Source organism: Lissotriton vulgaris, chromosome 7, assembly GCF_964263255.1.
Source record: "Lissotriton vulgaris chromosome 7, aLisVul1.2, whole genome shotgun sequence".
In the NCBI taxonomy this organism is placed as follows: Eukaryota; Metazoa; Chordata; class Amphibia; order Caudata; family Salamandridae; genus Lissotriton; species Lissotriton vulgaris.
This window is the reverse complement of record NC_141695.1, coordinates 595455069-595471403: the sequence shown is the minus strand read 5'-3', so window position 1 is coordinate 595471403 and position 16335 is coordinate 595455069. Positions and strand designations below refer to the sequence as shown.

General features: G+C 46.9%; 1 protein-coding gene across 4 annotated transcripts in view; it reads right to left on the bottom strand.

Annotated features, from left to right (window-relative positions):
- The window catches only part of RNF157 (ring finger protein 157), a 548807-nt gene that overhangs the window by 313308 nt on the left and 219164 nt on the right, over positions 1-16335 (bottom strand). For all 4 annotated transcript variants that reach the window (XM_086930701.1, XM_086930704.1, XM_086930702.1 and 1 more), the window contains exons 8-9: positions 15440-15487; positions 14669-14740 (exon numbers count right to left, since the gene is read on the bottom strand). In XM_086930701.1, the coding sequence (XP_086786827.1) occupies positions 14669-14740; positions 15440-15487 (120 nt within the window). The remainder of the gene's footprint in view (positions 1-14668; positions 14741-15439; positions 15488-16335) is intronic.

The following is a 16335-nucleotide window of genomic DNA, read 5'->3' as shown; positions in this document are numbered from 1 at the left end:
CGTCCAATGACAGGAGCAAATGTGGGGTGTCATGGTCTTTAACCTCCATTAACCAGTTATCGGTCCAGCGTAAATTCAGTCTAGTCGCTCGGCTGGGCAAAAAACCTGACTGGCCCTGATGTACTAAAGTAGTAATTATTTGGCGAAGTCTCGTGGCAAGGATAATGGCCAATATTTTCACCTCAATATTGAGAAGGGATATTTGGCGATATGATGCAAATTCATTTGGGGGCTTCCCCTGTTAAGGATAGAGATGATCGTGGCCATATGTAGGTACAGCGGAAGGATTCCCTCCTGAGACGCATCCTGTAAGAGATTCAAAAGGTGGGGACTAAAGAGATCCGTGCACCTCTTAAAGAGTTCTGCAAGTAGGCCGTTTGGACCTGGGGTCTTCCCGGGACGTAATTAGGTTATAGCAGTTTTAATTTAGTCAACAGTAATATCGGGGTCTAGCCCCTCCCTATCAGCCTCCCCTAATAGTGGAGTATGAATCTCTGCCAAATATTCTGTAATGGCCGAGGGCGTACTCAGGGTCTGGGAATCAAAGCAGTTTGATAATAGGACGCAAAAGTCTGCACTATCGGCTTATCTTGCGTCTGTGTTATCCCTTGGTGATCCATAATACTTGTCACCCATCGGGCTTCCACTTCTCTATGACTAAGCCATGCCAGGAGATTACCTGATTGTCCCCCACATCATACAGCCTATGCAAGGTCGCCTCGGTCTGTGCCTTAGCTGCCTGAGTGGCTAGGGTCCTATAGTGATGTTGTACGTCAGTTAGCTATCGCAGGACATGGGAGTCTCTCTGCGTGGTGTTCCGTCTCTCTAGGGTAAGAATCTGAGCCTCCAGTGTAGTTAGTTCTTCCTGGTCCTTCCTCCTTGCCCATGCTACCATGAGCCCTATCTCTCAGGACTGTTTTATACGTTTCCCAAATCACCACCCCTGACTGCACCGACCCAAAATTTCAGCAAAGAAGACTTTTGGACCAGCTCGGATGCCCTTGAGAACCTCATCATTCTGTAGGTCACATGCCGACAATCTGCAGCCCATATGAACCCGTCCGGGCCCTCTTTCCCACTCGTACATACAGGGGTGAGTGATCGGACAAGCCCCTGGCCATGTATTCCGCTTCGTGTATGTCTTGTATTGCACCACTGGGGAGGAACACATAGTCCAATCTCGAGTAGGCCCTATGGGCACCAGAAAAGTAGGAATATTGTTGTTCCCCTGGATGCAGGTGGAGCCATACATGGCATACTTGACAGGCAAGATACAGGAGGCCATCAGTTTCATAGTAGACCTCAATGAAACCAAGGAAAGGGGCTGAAAGATTAGGATCCTAGTCTGAATGTCTGGGCTCTCCTTTCTGGAGGATAGGCATGAAACTGAAGCATGCCCAGAATGACTCCAAAGAAGACAAGCATCTAGGAAGGCGCTAGGTATGACTTCGGCACGTTGATAGGGAACCCCAGCGATGACCGGAGGTATGCCATAGACTGGAGGTGGTTGATGACTGCCTGCCTTCAACAGAAAGCCATCCAGTTAGGGGAAGACTGGTGCTCCCCATCTTCTAGGTGTGCTATTGTTACCACAAACATTTTCATGAACCCAGAGGGGCACTGGTGTGACCAAAGGGGAGCACAGTGAACTGAAAATGCTTATGACCCACCACGAACTGCTGATAGTGCCAATGGACCTGCAGGAGGGGTATTTGAAATATGTGTGCCCTGCAGATCCAATGCCACCATTCAGTCTCCAGGGTTGAGGTCAGACAAGACCTGGACCTGTGTGAGCTTTGTGAATTTGTCCTGAAGGAGTAAGGTGTTGAGAAAGAGCTGGTCTAAAATTCGACAAAGGCCACCATCCTTTTTTGGCACCAGAAAGTAGTGGGAATAACAACCAGAACCTACTCCTGGCGCAGGCACTCTCTCAATAGTCCGTTTGGGCAAAATCTCAAACTTCCTGCCGTAAGTCCTCGGTCAGTCATTCCAGGGATGTTTGGCAAATTGGCAATGAAAGGTAAGGAGGACCCATTCTGAACTTTCTGCAAGACCCAATTTGTCTGAGGTTATGGTGTGTCAAACTAGCAAGAATCACTATACCTTGTATCTAAACTGGGTGGATGTTCTCCACTAAGGACACACTGAAGGAGTTTGGCAGGTGGGGCTGCAGTGGAGGGGGCAATGGGTATGAATGGCTTGCTAATCATGACAGTGGGGGTCCAGGAGCACAGTGGGCCGGGTAGCAAAAATGCAGGGCACGTTACTGAGGCTGAATTGGATGACAGTATCTGGTACCTATGCTGAAACTACAAAAGGAATGGTAGGACTAATGCAGTAGGCAAGACGGGTCAGACAAGCTCAAGGAATGTGCAGTGGCCATTCTGTTTCAACTGCTCCAGAGCAGAATCTGCCTGATCTCCAAGCAGGTCCCTTCAAAGGGTTATGCCCATTAGGGACGACTGGACATCGCCTGATAAATCAGTTGACTGCAGCCAGGTGCTGCGGCTAATGGCCAAGCTGGTGGTAATTGCTCCCTTGATCGAATTGGTAGTATAGAAGCCACAACAAATTGTGAACTTGGGCCACATCACAACAGTCATGTATTGCTTACATTGGGACGAATCAGAGGTTTTCCGTGACACGTGAGGATTTAAGTCACCAAATCTCAAAAAGCATAGGAATAGTGGCCCAGCAGGCAACTAACATTGACGGACATGAGGGGCAAGCTGGCGAAGAAAATATCCTCGTTTCCCAAAGTTTCTTCTCTTTTGGTCTCCATATTGGGAAGAGTAGCTGGGAACTAAGATTAGTCTGGCAAGTCAATGCTTATACATTAATCTCTCTGAAGAGGGGTGCTACAACACAAATACATGGTCATCCAGGGCAGGTAGTGGCATTGTGCAAATTGGTGAGGTGACCAGGGCGGCCAGAGCAAGGCTTGCCCAGGCGCCTAACAGGGTAGCAGTAAGGTCCTTGTTAAAAAGTAATAGCGGCTTGGTAATAGTTTGCCTTGGCTTCAGAAATTCAGTTATGGCCCTGGTTTTTACACTTACAGTGGAGACCTGCAGGTCAAGAACTTTGGTGCCCTCTGCGTTACCACTTCAAAAGAAGTGGCCAGAATTGGGAGAGGTGTTGAGGCTTCTTGTGTCTTGTAGGTCATCATCCCAGCTATCTTCGTGGTAGGGTTCACCAATCTCACCACCTATGTCATAATCATTGTCCGAATCAGTGCCAAACAAGGGACATAATGTGTAGGATCATCCTAGTGAATGTGCAATGTCAAGCAGTGCAGGTTGAGATTCGCCAGCAATTTAGCCCTGTCTCAATCGCGGTCATAGCAGCGCCGAGTCAGAGTCTGAGAGCACAATGGGCACCTCCTCCTCCAGCATCAATGAAGCAGCTCGGGAACGGGTTTGAAGGGTGCAACTGTGGGAAAAGTGATGGAGTCCCAATGGGGCACCAGCAGGAGCTGACCGGGATCTGAAGAGACAGGGCATGTCCTTGCGCAACTCTGGTATCTGCCTCAGAATCGCAGATGGTCCCGGAAACTCAGGTTGTGCCAGGACAAATTGAGGTATGGACTCAGATGTCAACTGATTTTGGGGTTGAGATTTAGAGGTATGGAACCATCTGTGCACCCTCTCAGAAGTTTGCAAGTGGCAGGAACGGGGCCCGTTTGGATTTTTTGTGCATCTTCTTCAACTTACCAGAAGATTTGGAGCCAGCCAACCCCGGCATCGACTTCTGTGGCTTCTACCCCAGGAACAGTCTCAAGACTGACACACAGACTTGGACCATTCACAATGTGGGGGTCTTCAGATGCATGGTGACATAGAGCTTTGCCTTGCGGTCCTGTATGAACTTTGGGTTCATCGATGTGCAGTCAATGCAGGCCAAGGAGAAGTGGCTTGATCCCATGCACCGCTGGCAAACCTGGTAAGGATCTGTCAGATATTTGATTGCGACTGTCTTTACAGGGCTTGAAACCTTTTGTCTTGGGAGGTGCCATTTACCTTACACACTGAAAGATTTTTGTCAAAAAACTGTCTCAAAGATATGAGTGGTAACTCCAGATCAGCGCCTGGTGGCACAGAAAGAAAAGAGTCAACATCAGAGCGTGGCATTTGCGCCTATATGACCCCAGAATGTCATTTTTGGAGAGAAACTGTGTCATTGGGGTTCTGCACGTCACTACCTAACGGCTTGCAGAGGTACTTCTCAAATGTTTCCAGATCCAATCTGATGTCTGGGCAATATTTATATGGTGAGGAATCTACAGTTAGATGTCGCTATCAAAATAAGGTGCTTATCTCTCCTTGGGTGTAGGCCCAATGGATACCTAAAAACTAGGCAGTTTAGCCATTGATTCAGGGGCTTCAATGTCCACAGGTGGTCTTAATGTGTGTGCCAGGAGAAGACAATGGCCACTCCCTTATTAGTATCTGGCAACCTTGAAGCACACTAGGCCCCATGTTGCTGGCTCTCCTTCCCTCCACATGGGCCAACATTGACATAAAGACATAGAAAAGGAATATGTCTGCCCGATATCCTTGAGGTTGCATACGCAGCAAACCAGGCCTGAGTCTGGAGCTGGTAATGTGTTGAGATATGAGAGAAGCAGGTGACCTATCCGCAGCAGATCGAATAAGAAGCACAATGAGTAAAACAGACCTTACGACCTCCAAATCTACCATGAGGCCTGCTGCTTAGACGAAAACCAAACCAAATGGATGAGAAGCTAAATGGAAATAACTGCTTGAAAAATGCAAATTGGACATTACCAGCCAGGGGATTGAGGGAACAAGGTGTGAATGAAAGGATCCATAGAGGTTATTCTACACTAGAAGGAATTTATTGGAGTCGCTTTACTTGAGTGATTAGAGCAATTCGCGAAATACGGTGAACAATGCAGACAAGAGGAGATTTGATGACAAATCATCTCACTGACTCTTGAGCAAGGTAGATGCTTCTATATTGGCCCTTGCCCCCAAGTTTGACTGTCTAAGAACAGGCCTGGAGTCTGAGTTAGATGCCAAACTGTCACAGAGGGAATGTTGAACCACAGATGAAGACACAAGACATTGAGTTAACACTCAGAAGCATCATCCATTGGCACTCGTCTAACAATGAAGTCTTCCTTCAGGAGACATGTAAAGTACTAAACAGCAGTTTACTGGTTGTTCACCTCAATGGGCCACAAACTATGAATGCTGGGTTGAGTCTGGACAAGGACATACTGGAGGTGACACGGTGATAGGCATAACCCCTTTAGCAAGTTACTTGCCTTCTGTAACACTTTTTTCTTGTGAACACTCTAACAGCAGATATTTTATCTTTCAAATATCACAGGCATCACACTGGATCCAGAGAACTTTTTCACCGATAGGTGGTGGCATGTGGCTCAAGTATGACTGCACTATCCCGAAAGTGAAGGAGCAGCGCTGATTTTAAGCACCACCCCTGCGTCCTGACATTGTTTCTTTTTTTTATATTTTATTGATCTTTTACAGTCTGAAGCACCACCCCTGCGTCCTGACATTGTTTCTTTTTTTTATATTTTATTGATCTTTTACAGTCTGATTATTCACAGTTACTGACATCGGTTTTCTTAATCCTGGTCTTCCACTCCCTCAGACCCGGAGCCTTCTGACAAATTGTAGGTGACTGTATGCCAAAATGTAATTTAGAACCCTATTAATATGGCCGGGAATAAACTCCACAAATCTGGCAGGTGGGAGTACAGTGCGGGAAGTACAGTTAGATAGAGTATCCACAAGAAAGAGCATTACCAAACGTAAGTAAGTAAGTAACTTCTCCTTCCGATGGATACTTCTAACTGTAAGTCAAGTCAAGTCAAAAGATTTATATAGCGCGCTACATACCCAGAGGGTCTCAAGGCGCTTGTAGAAGGGTGGGGAGTTACTTGTCGAATATCCACGATTTGAGTTGCTTTCTGAATGCTAGGTGGTTCTGAGTAAGGCGAAGGTGAGTGGGAAGTGAGTTCCAAGTTTTAGCTGCTAGGTAGGAGAAGGATCTACCTCCCATGGTGGTTTTGTTGATGCGAGGTACAGTGGCAAGGGCTTGGTTGGAGGATCGTAGCTGGCGGGAGGGGGTGTAGAAGGATAGTCGTGTGTTGAGGCAATCGGGTCCGATTTCGTAGAGTGCTTTGTGTGCGTGGGTTAGGAGCCGGAAAGTGATCCTCTTATTGACGGGGAGCCAGTGGAGGTTTTTCAGGTGATCAGAGATGTGTTCTTTACGCGGGATGTCTAATATGAGCCTGGCTGAGGCGTTCTGGATGCGTTGTAGTTTTTTCTGGAGTTTTGCGGTGGTGCCGGCGTAGAGGGTGGTTCCGTAGTCCAGTCGGCTCGTGACCAGAGCGTGGGTGACTGTTTTTCTAGTTTCGGTAGGGATCCAGCGAAATGTTTTTTTGAGCATGCGAAGAATGTTGAAGCAAGATGAAGAAACGGCGTTGACTTGTCTGATCATCGAGAGTGAGGAATCCAGGATGACGCCCAGGTTCCGTGCGTGGTCCGTCGGGATGGGTGCTTTTCCAAGGGCCTCTGGCCACCAAGAGTCGTCCCAGGTGGAGGGGGAGGTACCTAAGATGAGGACTTCTGTTTTGTCTGAGTTCAGTTTCAGACGGCTGTGTTTCATCCATTCGGCTACTTCTTTCATTCCTTCGTCTAGGTTGGTTTTGGCCGTGTTGGGGTCTCTGGTGAGTGATAGGATCAGTTGAGTGTCGTCGGCGTAGGAGATGATGTTGAGGTTATGTTGGCGTGCGATGGCCGAGAGGGGGCTCATGTAAACGTTGAAGAGGGTGGGACTGAGTGAGGACCCTTGAGGTACGCCGCAGATGACTTCAGTGGCCTCTGACTTGAATGGTGGAAGGCGGACTCTCTGGGTTCTTCCGGAGAGGAAGGAGGTGATCCATTCCAGTGCTTTTCCTTGGATTCCGATGTTTTTGAGGCGCTGTAGAAGGGTGCTATGGCAGACAGTGTCGAAGGCTGCGGAGAGGTCGAGGAGGATGAGGGCGACTGTGTCTCCATTGTCCAGTAGAGTTCGAATGTCATCTGTTGCTGCGATGAGGGCGGTTTCGGTGCTGTGCTTGGCTCGGAAGCCGGACTGTGAGGAGTCGAGGGATTTGTTGGTTTCGAGGAATGCGGCGAGCTGGTTGTTGACAGCTTTCTCGATGACTTTGGCCGGGAATGGAAGGAGTGAGATAGGGCGATAGTTTTTGAGTTCGGTGGGGTCAGCTGTGGGTTTCTTCAGGAGGGCGCTGAGTTCGGCATGTTTCCAGCTTTCCGGGAAGGTTGCGGAGTTGAGGGAGCAGTTGACGTCTCGGAGGTGCGGTGCAATAATGGAGTCTGCTTTGTTAAAGATGTGGTGAGGGCAAGGGTCTGTGGGGGATCCTGAGTGGACAGAGTTCATCAGACGGATGGTGTCCTCAGTGGAGATTGGCTTCCAGTCATTGAGGATGTTCAGGGGGGGTGGGGGTCCTGCAGGGGATTGGGTGGGTTGGTCTTCGGGTTGGTTGTCGAAGCTGTTGTGGATGTCTGCAATTTTGTTGTGGAAGAATGAGGCTAGGGAGTCGCAGAGGGCTTGAGAGGGGGTGATGTCGTTGGAGTTGGCTGAAGGGTTGGTAAATTCCTTGACGATGTTGAATAATTCCTTGCTGTTGTGGGCGTTGTTATCTAGACGGTCCTTGAAGGCTGTTTTCTTGGCATTTCGGATTAGTTGGTGGTGTATGCGGGTGGCGTTTTTGAAGGCGTCCTTGGTGCTGGTGGTTGAGTCTTTTTTCCAGGCCTTCTCGAGGGAGCGACAAAGTTTCTTGGATTTCTTAAGATCATCGTTGAACCAGGAGGCCTTCTTGCTGCCTAGTTTGATTTGTCGTTTTTTCAGTGGTGCTAGGATGTCGGCGCTGTTGGATAACCATTGGGTGAGGTTGGTGGCTGCTTGGTCTGGGTTTGAGGAGTGGGCGGGGGGCTTTTGAAGAAGCGATGAGGAGATCTGGTCGATGGTGATTTTGTTCCAGTTTCTTTGCAGAGTGGGTTGGGGGTGGTTGTTGGATGTGGGCTTGTTGTAGGTGAAGTGAACGCAGCTGTGGTCAGTCCAAAGGAGAGCTGTGGTGTGGCTGAAGGAAACATGCTTGCTGGAGGTGAAGATAGGGTCGAGTGTGTGACCTGCGATGTGGGTGGGGGTAGTGACAAGTTGTTTGAGTCTGAGGTTTGCGAGGTTGTCCAAAAGGGTGGTGGTGTTGCGGTCGTTGTTCTTTTCAAGGTGAAAGTTGAGGTCTCCTAAAAGGATATAGTCCTCCGAGGGGAGCACGTGTGGAGTGATGAAGTCCGTGATATCTTCACTAAATTGTGCGCGGGGTCCTGGTGGCCTGTAAAGGAGGGTGCCTCTGAGTGTGGTCTTGGGGTCGATGTGGATCTGGAAGTGAAGGTGTTCAGAGTTGGCGAGATTGACGTCTGAGCTGGTTGAGATGCGGATGGATTTCTTATGGACGATAGCGATGCCTCCTCCTGTGTGGCCGGTACGGTCCTTGCGAATGATCTTATAGCCTTCCGGGATGGCGATGGTGATGTCTGGGGCTGAGGAGGCATTCATCCATGTTTCTGTTAGGAAGGCGACGTCCGGAGAGATGGTGTCGAGTAGATTCCAGAGGTCAATGGCGTGTCTGTGGACCGAGCGGGTGTTGAGCAGGAAGCATTGTAGGTGGGTGGGATCGGATAACTGTTGTATGTTCGTGGATGAGGAGTTGTTCTTGGTGCCGTCGAACTTGCAGGAGTAGCAGGAAAAGGGCCCATGGGTGTGTCCAGGAGCGGCTTGGATGCAGATGGGGGAGCGGCCAGGGTTAAGGGCTAGGAGGGTGGTGGCATCGTAAGTAATGCGGGAGGGGTGGGCATTACGGGGACCAGGGGGTCTGGCGCTGGGCGCGGTCCAGGCGCGGACGGGCGTAGACGGGCTTACCTTTGGCGCACCTTCGGCGCAGCCGTAGCGCGTGGACGCTGCGCGTTGGGGCATCTGACATGAATGGAAAGTGGAGGGGGCGGAGCGTGGGAGGGGCCGCTGGGAGGCGGTCTCGGGGAGGTAGAGGCGGGCCAGGAGAGCTGAAAACAACAACAAGATGGTGGCGGGCTGCTTGAAAACGAAACCGGGGCACAGTCAGAGTTAAGCCTGAGCTATTGCCACAAAAATAAACACCACTGGTGGGACCGGCCAGAAGCGCTATCAAAATAAATGCCAGGCAGCTCGCATGTAATTGCACAATCTAAATGCGTGCAGAAGCGCTATGTTATATCATATGAGCAGCAGGCAGCAGATAGTTCAGTGCAGGAGCGCAGAGTTCAGTCAATGCTAGCAGCGCTATGTGGAGTAAAAATGAGCAGTTAACGATACCAGCGCTGATTCCAGGTTCGAGGGAGCGAGGGGAGCGACCGTGCAGGAGCGAGTCCAGGAGGTCCAATGTAGATTCCTCACTTCTAGAATGGAGAACATCACTCCACTGCCTTTTGGCTAGGTTTGCCATACTGAAATTCTATGTACATACATACATTCATACAGGTACTACATGAGTACCTCCATAAAACATGGAGAATCTTTAGGGTGGACTTAGACTAGAAGGTTTTGCAGGACCAAGCGGGGAAAGTGACCTACCTACTGGACTTGATTGCCAAGGCAGTAGTGCTTCATAAATGTATGCACTAATGCCAGGGTCACTGCCAGGCAGATGTGTAAAAGATGTCTGGCACCGACGCCCAAGTGCTGTTGTTGGGTTGGATCTGGTGGAATGAGCCAGCAAGCCTTCAGGAAGTTGCTATGTGACCAGCACATAGTAGATTTTGATGCAGAGGACTATCCATCTTCACAGGGTGATTTTCTGCACGACCTTCCCTATCATTGCTACAGAAAATCTTAATAGATGAGCTCATCCACAGAATGTTCTTTTGTTTGGTCAATATAGAAACTCAAAGTCCTTATAGAGTTGAGTCAATGAAGATGAGGTGAACCAAAAAACATTGGCAGAGTGATTAATTAGCCAATGTGGAAAAGTGTCACATCATTGGCTAAAAAGGTTTCCCGAACTCTCAGTGCTAATTTGTTTGGAAAGAATGTGGTGTAGGGTGGTTGCACAGACAGTGTCTGCACTTCATTCACTCTGTGAGCAGATGTGAGGCAATCAGTAAAACTATTCTGAGTGTCAATAGTCACAGTGAGCAGCTTGCAATGGTTCAAAATGTGTGCATATTAGAAATATCAACACTAAGTTCAAGTCCAATTGTGGCATGAAGAATGCCTTTAGGTTAAAATGCGAGTAACACCTTTAATAAACATATCACAACATGTGATTTATATAGAGAGGGCTGATCAGGTAACAAAAAAAGTCTGAAAGGGCTGACAGATTAACCTTAACTGTGCCCACTGCAATGTCCTGCCAGGCCAACGATATACCAGACTGTAGAGGGTAGGATGATTGCCAACAAGCAGTGAATTTCACCCAGCTTAGACAGACTTAATCGCACAGCGTCAAGCTGCAAGGATAACATCTACTTCTGCGGCCAGCAGGTCAAACACATTCAGCTGCTGCATCTCAGTCTCCATGTATGGAGCTATACTTTATGAAGATTTGGATGCAGTACCCTCCCTCTGTTGCTGATATGCGAAGTCCTCCAGAAGAGGTAACCAGACTGGAGAGCAGATGTTCAAAAGCTCTGGGTATCAGATAAACCTGGTTAAGTCTGGGGCAATACAAATAACTTTTGATCGGCCAGACCTAGAGGTAGTGACAAGAACCCAGGTCCCTTCACAGCCAGTGATTTTCATCAAAGAAACTCAAACACTGAGTAGATTTGACACTGTGCATTCTCGACTGTGGTGAATAGCTCTAACCAGGGAATGGAATGCCCCGCTCATCAAAGATGTCCTTTGCCAGGATGGAAACGCTACACGTGATCAAACAGCTGACATCTGCTCAACTCATATACTCTGGCATTCAGAGACGCTGCTAGATGCCGGCTACCAGAAAGATAGTTTGATAGCTCAGCCACCTCCAGAGACATATGGCTTCCAGGTACAGGGTCTAGGGCTCCACCACTCCCTGCTTGTTGAGTCAGATAGTCAGATATATTGCCAGAGCACCAGAAGATTGATAAAGCGTTGGCTCTCCACTGGAATTCAGAGACCTCTGATCTTAACCTCCCACAGGTAACCATCCCACCCCCAACCTGTAGTGATGCATTGATGCCTTTGTCAGAACTGTGATGTTTGTGGGAGGGAGAGTGCACTGCTGCAGGTCAGATTAGTGCTTGTTTAACACCACAGAAGATCCTGGGTAGTCTCCTGCTATATCTGGATGGAGACTGAGAAGGAGCCCTGATGCTGGACATACTGTTACACTGCAGGGCCCGCCTATAGCACTTTATGCTTGGGATGATGAGGATGCAAGAGGTTAGGAGTCCAAGAAGCCTAACAGTCATCTTCACCAAGACCCAGGAGCATGAAACATCAGAACCTTATCGTAAACATCCCAGACTTGCTGCAGCAGTGGAAACGCTTTGAATGCCACTATGCTTAAGACAGCCCCAATGAAGGAAATCCTCTGCATAGGGCTCAGGTCAGACTTCGGCATTCAGTCATCAACGTATGGGATCATACGTATCCCCAAACTCAGAACAGAACCGGCAACCATTGTTATTATGTTCATGAACACCTAACGGGTCGAGATAAGGCCAAAGGGGAGCAAAGCAAACGGGAAAAGCACTGACCTCACTGTTAACTGCAGATAACGCCTGCGATACTCCAGGATAGGTATATGAGCATCAAATTCGAGTCAGGTCCATGACTGGGACTGGTGGCATTGATACAGAAAGGACAGCTGTGGATTCAGGAGTCAGGGTAGAAGTCTACACAGGCATCGGTTTAGGTTCGGGATAGGCCTTAAGAAGGATGTTGTATCAGAGGGAGGGACTGCTGGTGGAAGTCCAACTAGAGCTCTTTGCAAGTCTTTCAAATCTGAATACCCGCCAGTGGATGACTGTAACATCTGAAAGAGCTGCAACATAGCCTCCTGGACAGTTGCCATTTGCTGAAGGGTCAACGACTGCCAGGGGAATTCAGGGGGTGTTGGGACCAGCTGCAGGACCAGATTGGAGTCAGAAGACACTTGTAGGTTCGATCTTTAGTTTGCTGCTCTCGTGCCCTCTCGCAGGACTTTGAGTGGCAAGATGGGGTTGAGTCCTGCTTAGCTTTTTTTTGCACTTATGGCGCATTTTTTACTTTAGCTTACTGGTAAATTTAGAGCAGGAAAAGGTTTTGTGCGGGACCAGCTTCTTGAATGAGACCCGTGTGTCCTCATGACGTGGAGGAGGAGCTACTCCTGATTTAACAATGACTTTTTCATGTGTTAGGCGATGTAGGGTTTCACCTCCCACGCCCAGATCACATTGGGGTGTATGAGGGCACATTTACTGCATGACGGATTCGTGACCACACCCAAGTACAGACACACATTTAGTGCAAGTCTGTGACCAACATCTGCTTCCTGTAACTATGCACAGCTTAAATACTGTCATTTTTGGAGAAGACCTCTTATCTAGCACACCGTCTAAGGTCATTCTGTTGATGGAGAACTGTCAACATTGGAAGGGGAGCTTTGGATTCATGTCAAAGGGCAAAGAAAAAAAAAGAAGGAACTGGAATTAGCATACAGTGGTGGTGCGTAAATGTGACTGCAATATCAGAAAGGAGTCAACCCCGAATCACATTATGCCACTTATCAGCACGCAGAAGCATTGCTGAAAAGTTCCTCGCTTATAGTCTGATGCCTGGAGATATTCTAAACATCAGGAAGCTGCAGTTAGAAGTATCCTTCAGGAAGTGGTGATGGAGGGAGCGGAACACAAGTAGAACTTTCAAGAATCCCAAGCTGTGGCCCATCTATGGCTTCCACCTATCACACCTTATCCAATCAACATGGGGGTAAACAAAGGAATCATTTATTTTAATAACAGCTTTAATAGGGTGAGATTCCTTTGACTACACTTCTCTGGCTCCCCTTTGAGCTTTTCAGTCCACAGTGAAGCAACAGACCACCACAACCCCCTTTTTCCTTTTCATATTGCTCTGTTTCCACATGATTCAGCAAACTTGCAAAACCACTCAATATTTGCTATAGTCCACCCACTTCCCCACACTTCCTAGTGTTCCTTCTGGCTATTATCTTCCCTTTTTAAACCCACCCAGCATCATTATTGCTGCAATACTCCCTACTCTAAGTCTGGGACATGACAGACCTCAGTAAGGCATACATATGGCTCTGCCTGGTTTGAAAGGGGAGGAGACCCCTTTGCTCCACCTGTACTCCACCCTTCGGAAGTAAACAGGGCTCTCATTTACTGGAATGACTACTATTTGTAAAAAAATGGTGGACATATTTTTCTTGTTACACAGCTGCCCACTGAAGCTGGAAATTGGGGTCGCAAATCCATAAATACCGGTTACTGGCACACACTTCTTCTGCGCCAAAATAATATATTCTGAATGGCAGTTATGAGTGGTCCTTGTAATAGAAGTATAGTTGGTTATAGTGCTATTTATATCATAAGGTTCATAGGATGCTAGTAGCTGTGATATTGATTGAATTACATTATTTTGACATTTTCGAACAAAACTAATGTCTTAAAAGAATCTAATCTTCTCAAATATACTTGTCTTTGCCAAACAAATCTGCTACTCTGGGTTCATAGCTGTGCTGAATCAGGAACCAGCAACGCCTTGATCGGACTTACAGAAAACTAATAAAAAAGTGGAAAAAGGAGGAAAAAATATATCTAACTATTTCTCAAATAGGTGACTCTAAATTCTCCTACTGTTTGTGTCATATATCACTAACAAATTATCAACATCATCACTAGCAGATGAGGACATGATTACACATTTTATTTATTGTAATCAAGCAGAATTACTTACTCTCCGCTACTTTCTTTTATTAACATTTTTTCACTATACACAAATATACATACATATGTACACACCTATATACAATGAATACAAACAAAAAACAACATATACACTTCATACAAAAATAAACAAATATCATAAATAATTTTCTTCACCCATAAAACAATATTTCAGCAAAAGATGAGTGTCCTCCTATTCAATCTAGGGGGTAGACTAAGAGGTAGTCAGAAACAACTGGTTCAACTAGAGACTTAACAGAACCCAAATTTTAAGTGTGTCAAATGGCAATAATTTCCAAAATGTTTCAAAACAATGACTCCTCCTTATGGAAAGTGTCGATGCGTCGCGTTACGGCCTTCCAGCAAGTCTGGCCTCTTCAGGACAGGGCGATAAAGAACTCCAGGAACTCAATCAGACGGCAAAAGGCAACAGGTTTCTCACAGTACAGCAACTACTTAAATACAGCTGGCCTGTATATGCTCTCACTAGCATCTGGCTCAGGGTAATCAATATCCCAGTAACAACTAAATTCAGCGTAGGTCGCTCGTTTAAATGTACCACTAGGCCGCCATCATGGTCAAAACCTCCAACCTTGATATGACTTACAGCGCAATGGACAGCATGCCAAGCTATTAACTCTGGTCAACATCCACCCCAACCACATGGAGCTTACACTCATTCCCAGAGTTTGAAGTTTAGAGCTTACCTTAGAATCCTTTGTATTGTACTTATTTTCTATTCCATAGATCTCTTGAAGGAGGTAGCTCACGCCATCCACCTGAAGGACATAGATAATCAGGTAACCAAGAAAAAGGTTATGTTCCTGAAGAGGAGTCCAAATTCTCACAATTAATCTCTGAGAAGAGAGCTCTACATGTTTCTTGTGATCTTCAAACTGTTCCCTGCCCCACACAGTAAGGATCGGTCTGCATTTCAGAGCTTCCGCTCTACAACTTGCATTGCAATGGCCTGTATTCAGGCCTGTTAGCCTCAAAACTCCCTCAGTGTAACTGAAAGAGGAGACTAAAACAATCTTCCTGGAAACTAGAGCTCCCTTTATAATAAAATGGAGGGGGCTACTTCCTTCTCACATCGGGGTTTACTGATCCAATACTGCAGGGGAGCCTGACACAGCTAGTGTTCCCTCTTTTTAACCCTTAAGAGGAATATCTATCAGTCTCACCCTATAGCGGTCTCAAAATGGGCTAAATTTTATATTTTTCCTTACCAAGAGTACTAATTATGTACTTTCTTCAAGAGGACTAAAGATCTCCATCTTCCACGAAAGTGTTGTAACTAGACTGACAATAAATAGGGGCCAAACGTCTTCTCCAGCCCCCCTACTTCCACTCATTCTGGGTATACCTCACATGGCTATCCCTACTGCCAGAGCACTACTTCAAAACAAAGCATCCCATTTATGTCTCGCCCGCATTATGTCAAAACCACAGATGAAGTATGTGCTAGAGATACTCACCACTTGCTTCTGCTTTAGGGGCTTCACGCAGATACTCGCATCCATGTGCTGCAAAGGCGAGAGAGTTCAATGAGAAATGCGTGCCCCTTAGCATGAAATAGGAGTAGCTACACGTTAACTAGTCAGTTACAAACCATACAGTCAGCAATAGAATTACAGAGGAGGTCCCTAGGTGGTGTCCTCAGTTAGACTCCACTGGCTTGTCTAAAAATATTATCAGCGTAAAAGTAAAGCCTCCTACAGCAGTCACTACTCTACATCAAACCTAGGTCCACTTCACATGTCAACGACAAAATCGTTACAGTGGACTGTAAAGAGATCATTTCAAAAGGCAACCCAGCAGAGAGCTCAGTTGCATCTGAAAGGATAGTTCTCCAATCCTAGGAATGAGGAGAACAGAATGAAAACACTTGATAACTTTGCATCATAGGTAAAGTGTGTGCAGTACTTGGAAGGTTCTGTTTTCTTAAGTCTGACTCTGAGATCTGTGCAACTTGAGGTCTAGATTAGCTATCTTTGGCCTAAACCTTAAAGATTTGAATACCCTCAGTAAAAGCTTTGATCCCCAAGATATTTTCCAGCACATATCTTGAAAGACTGAGCCTGTAAGAGACCTGCAATCTGAGGGATGACTCTGAGGTCAATTTCCAAAACATGTAAAGAATATTTTCCCCTACACATAGCGCTCATGCCCAAGGTGAGTCTTACTTTGGTGTATATATTTGCAAATCCAAGTATCTGCCTTTACACTATGCATAACCTGATAGTAAGCAATGCATTGTTACTTGCTGATACCCAAAGTCCACAGTTCAAAACCTGCCAGACACTATGTAGGAGTGAAGACTTTGCAGAACTATGCCACACCTGTGAGCAACTTTAGCAACAGCATACCTATT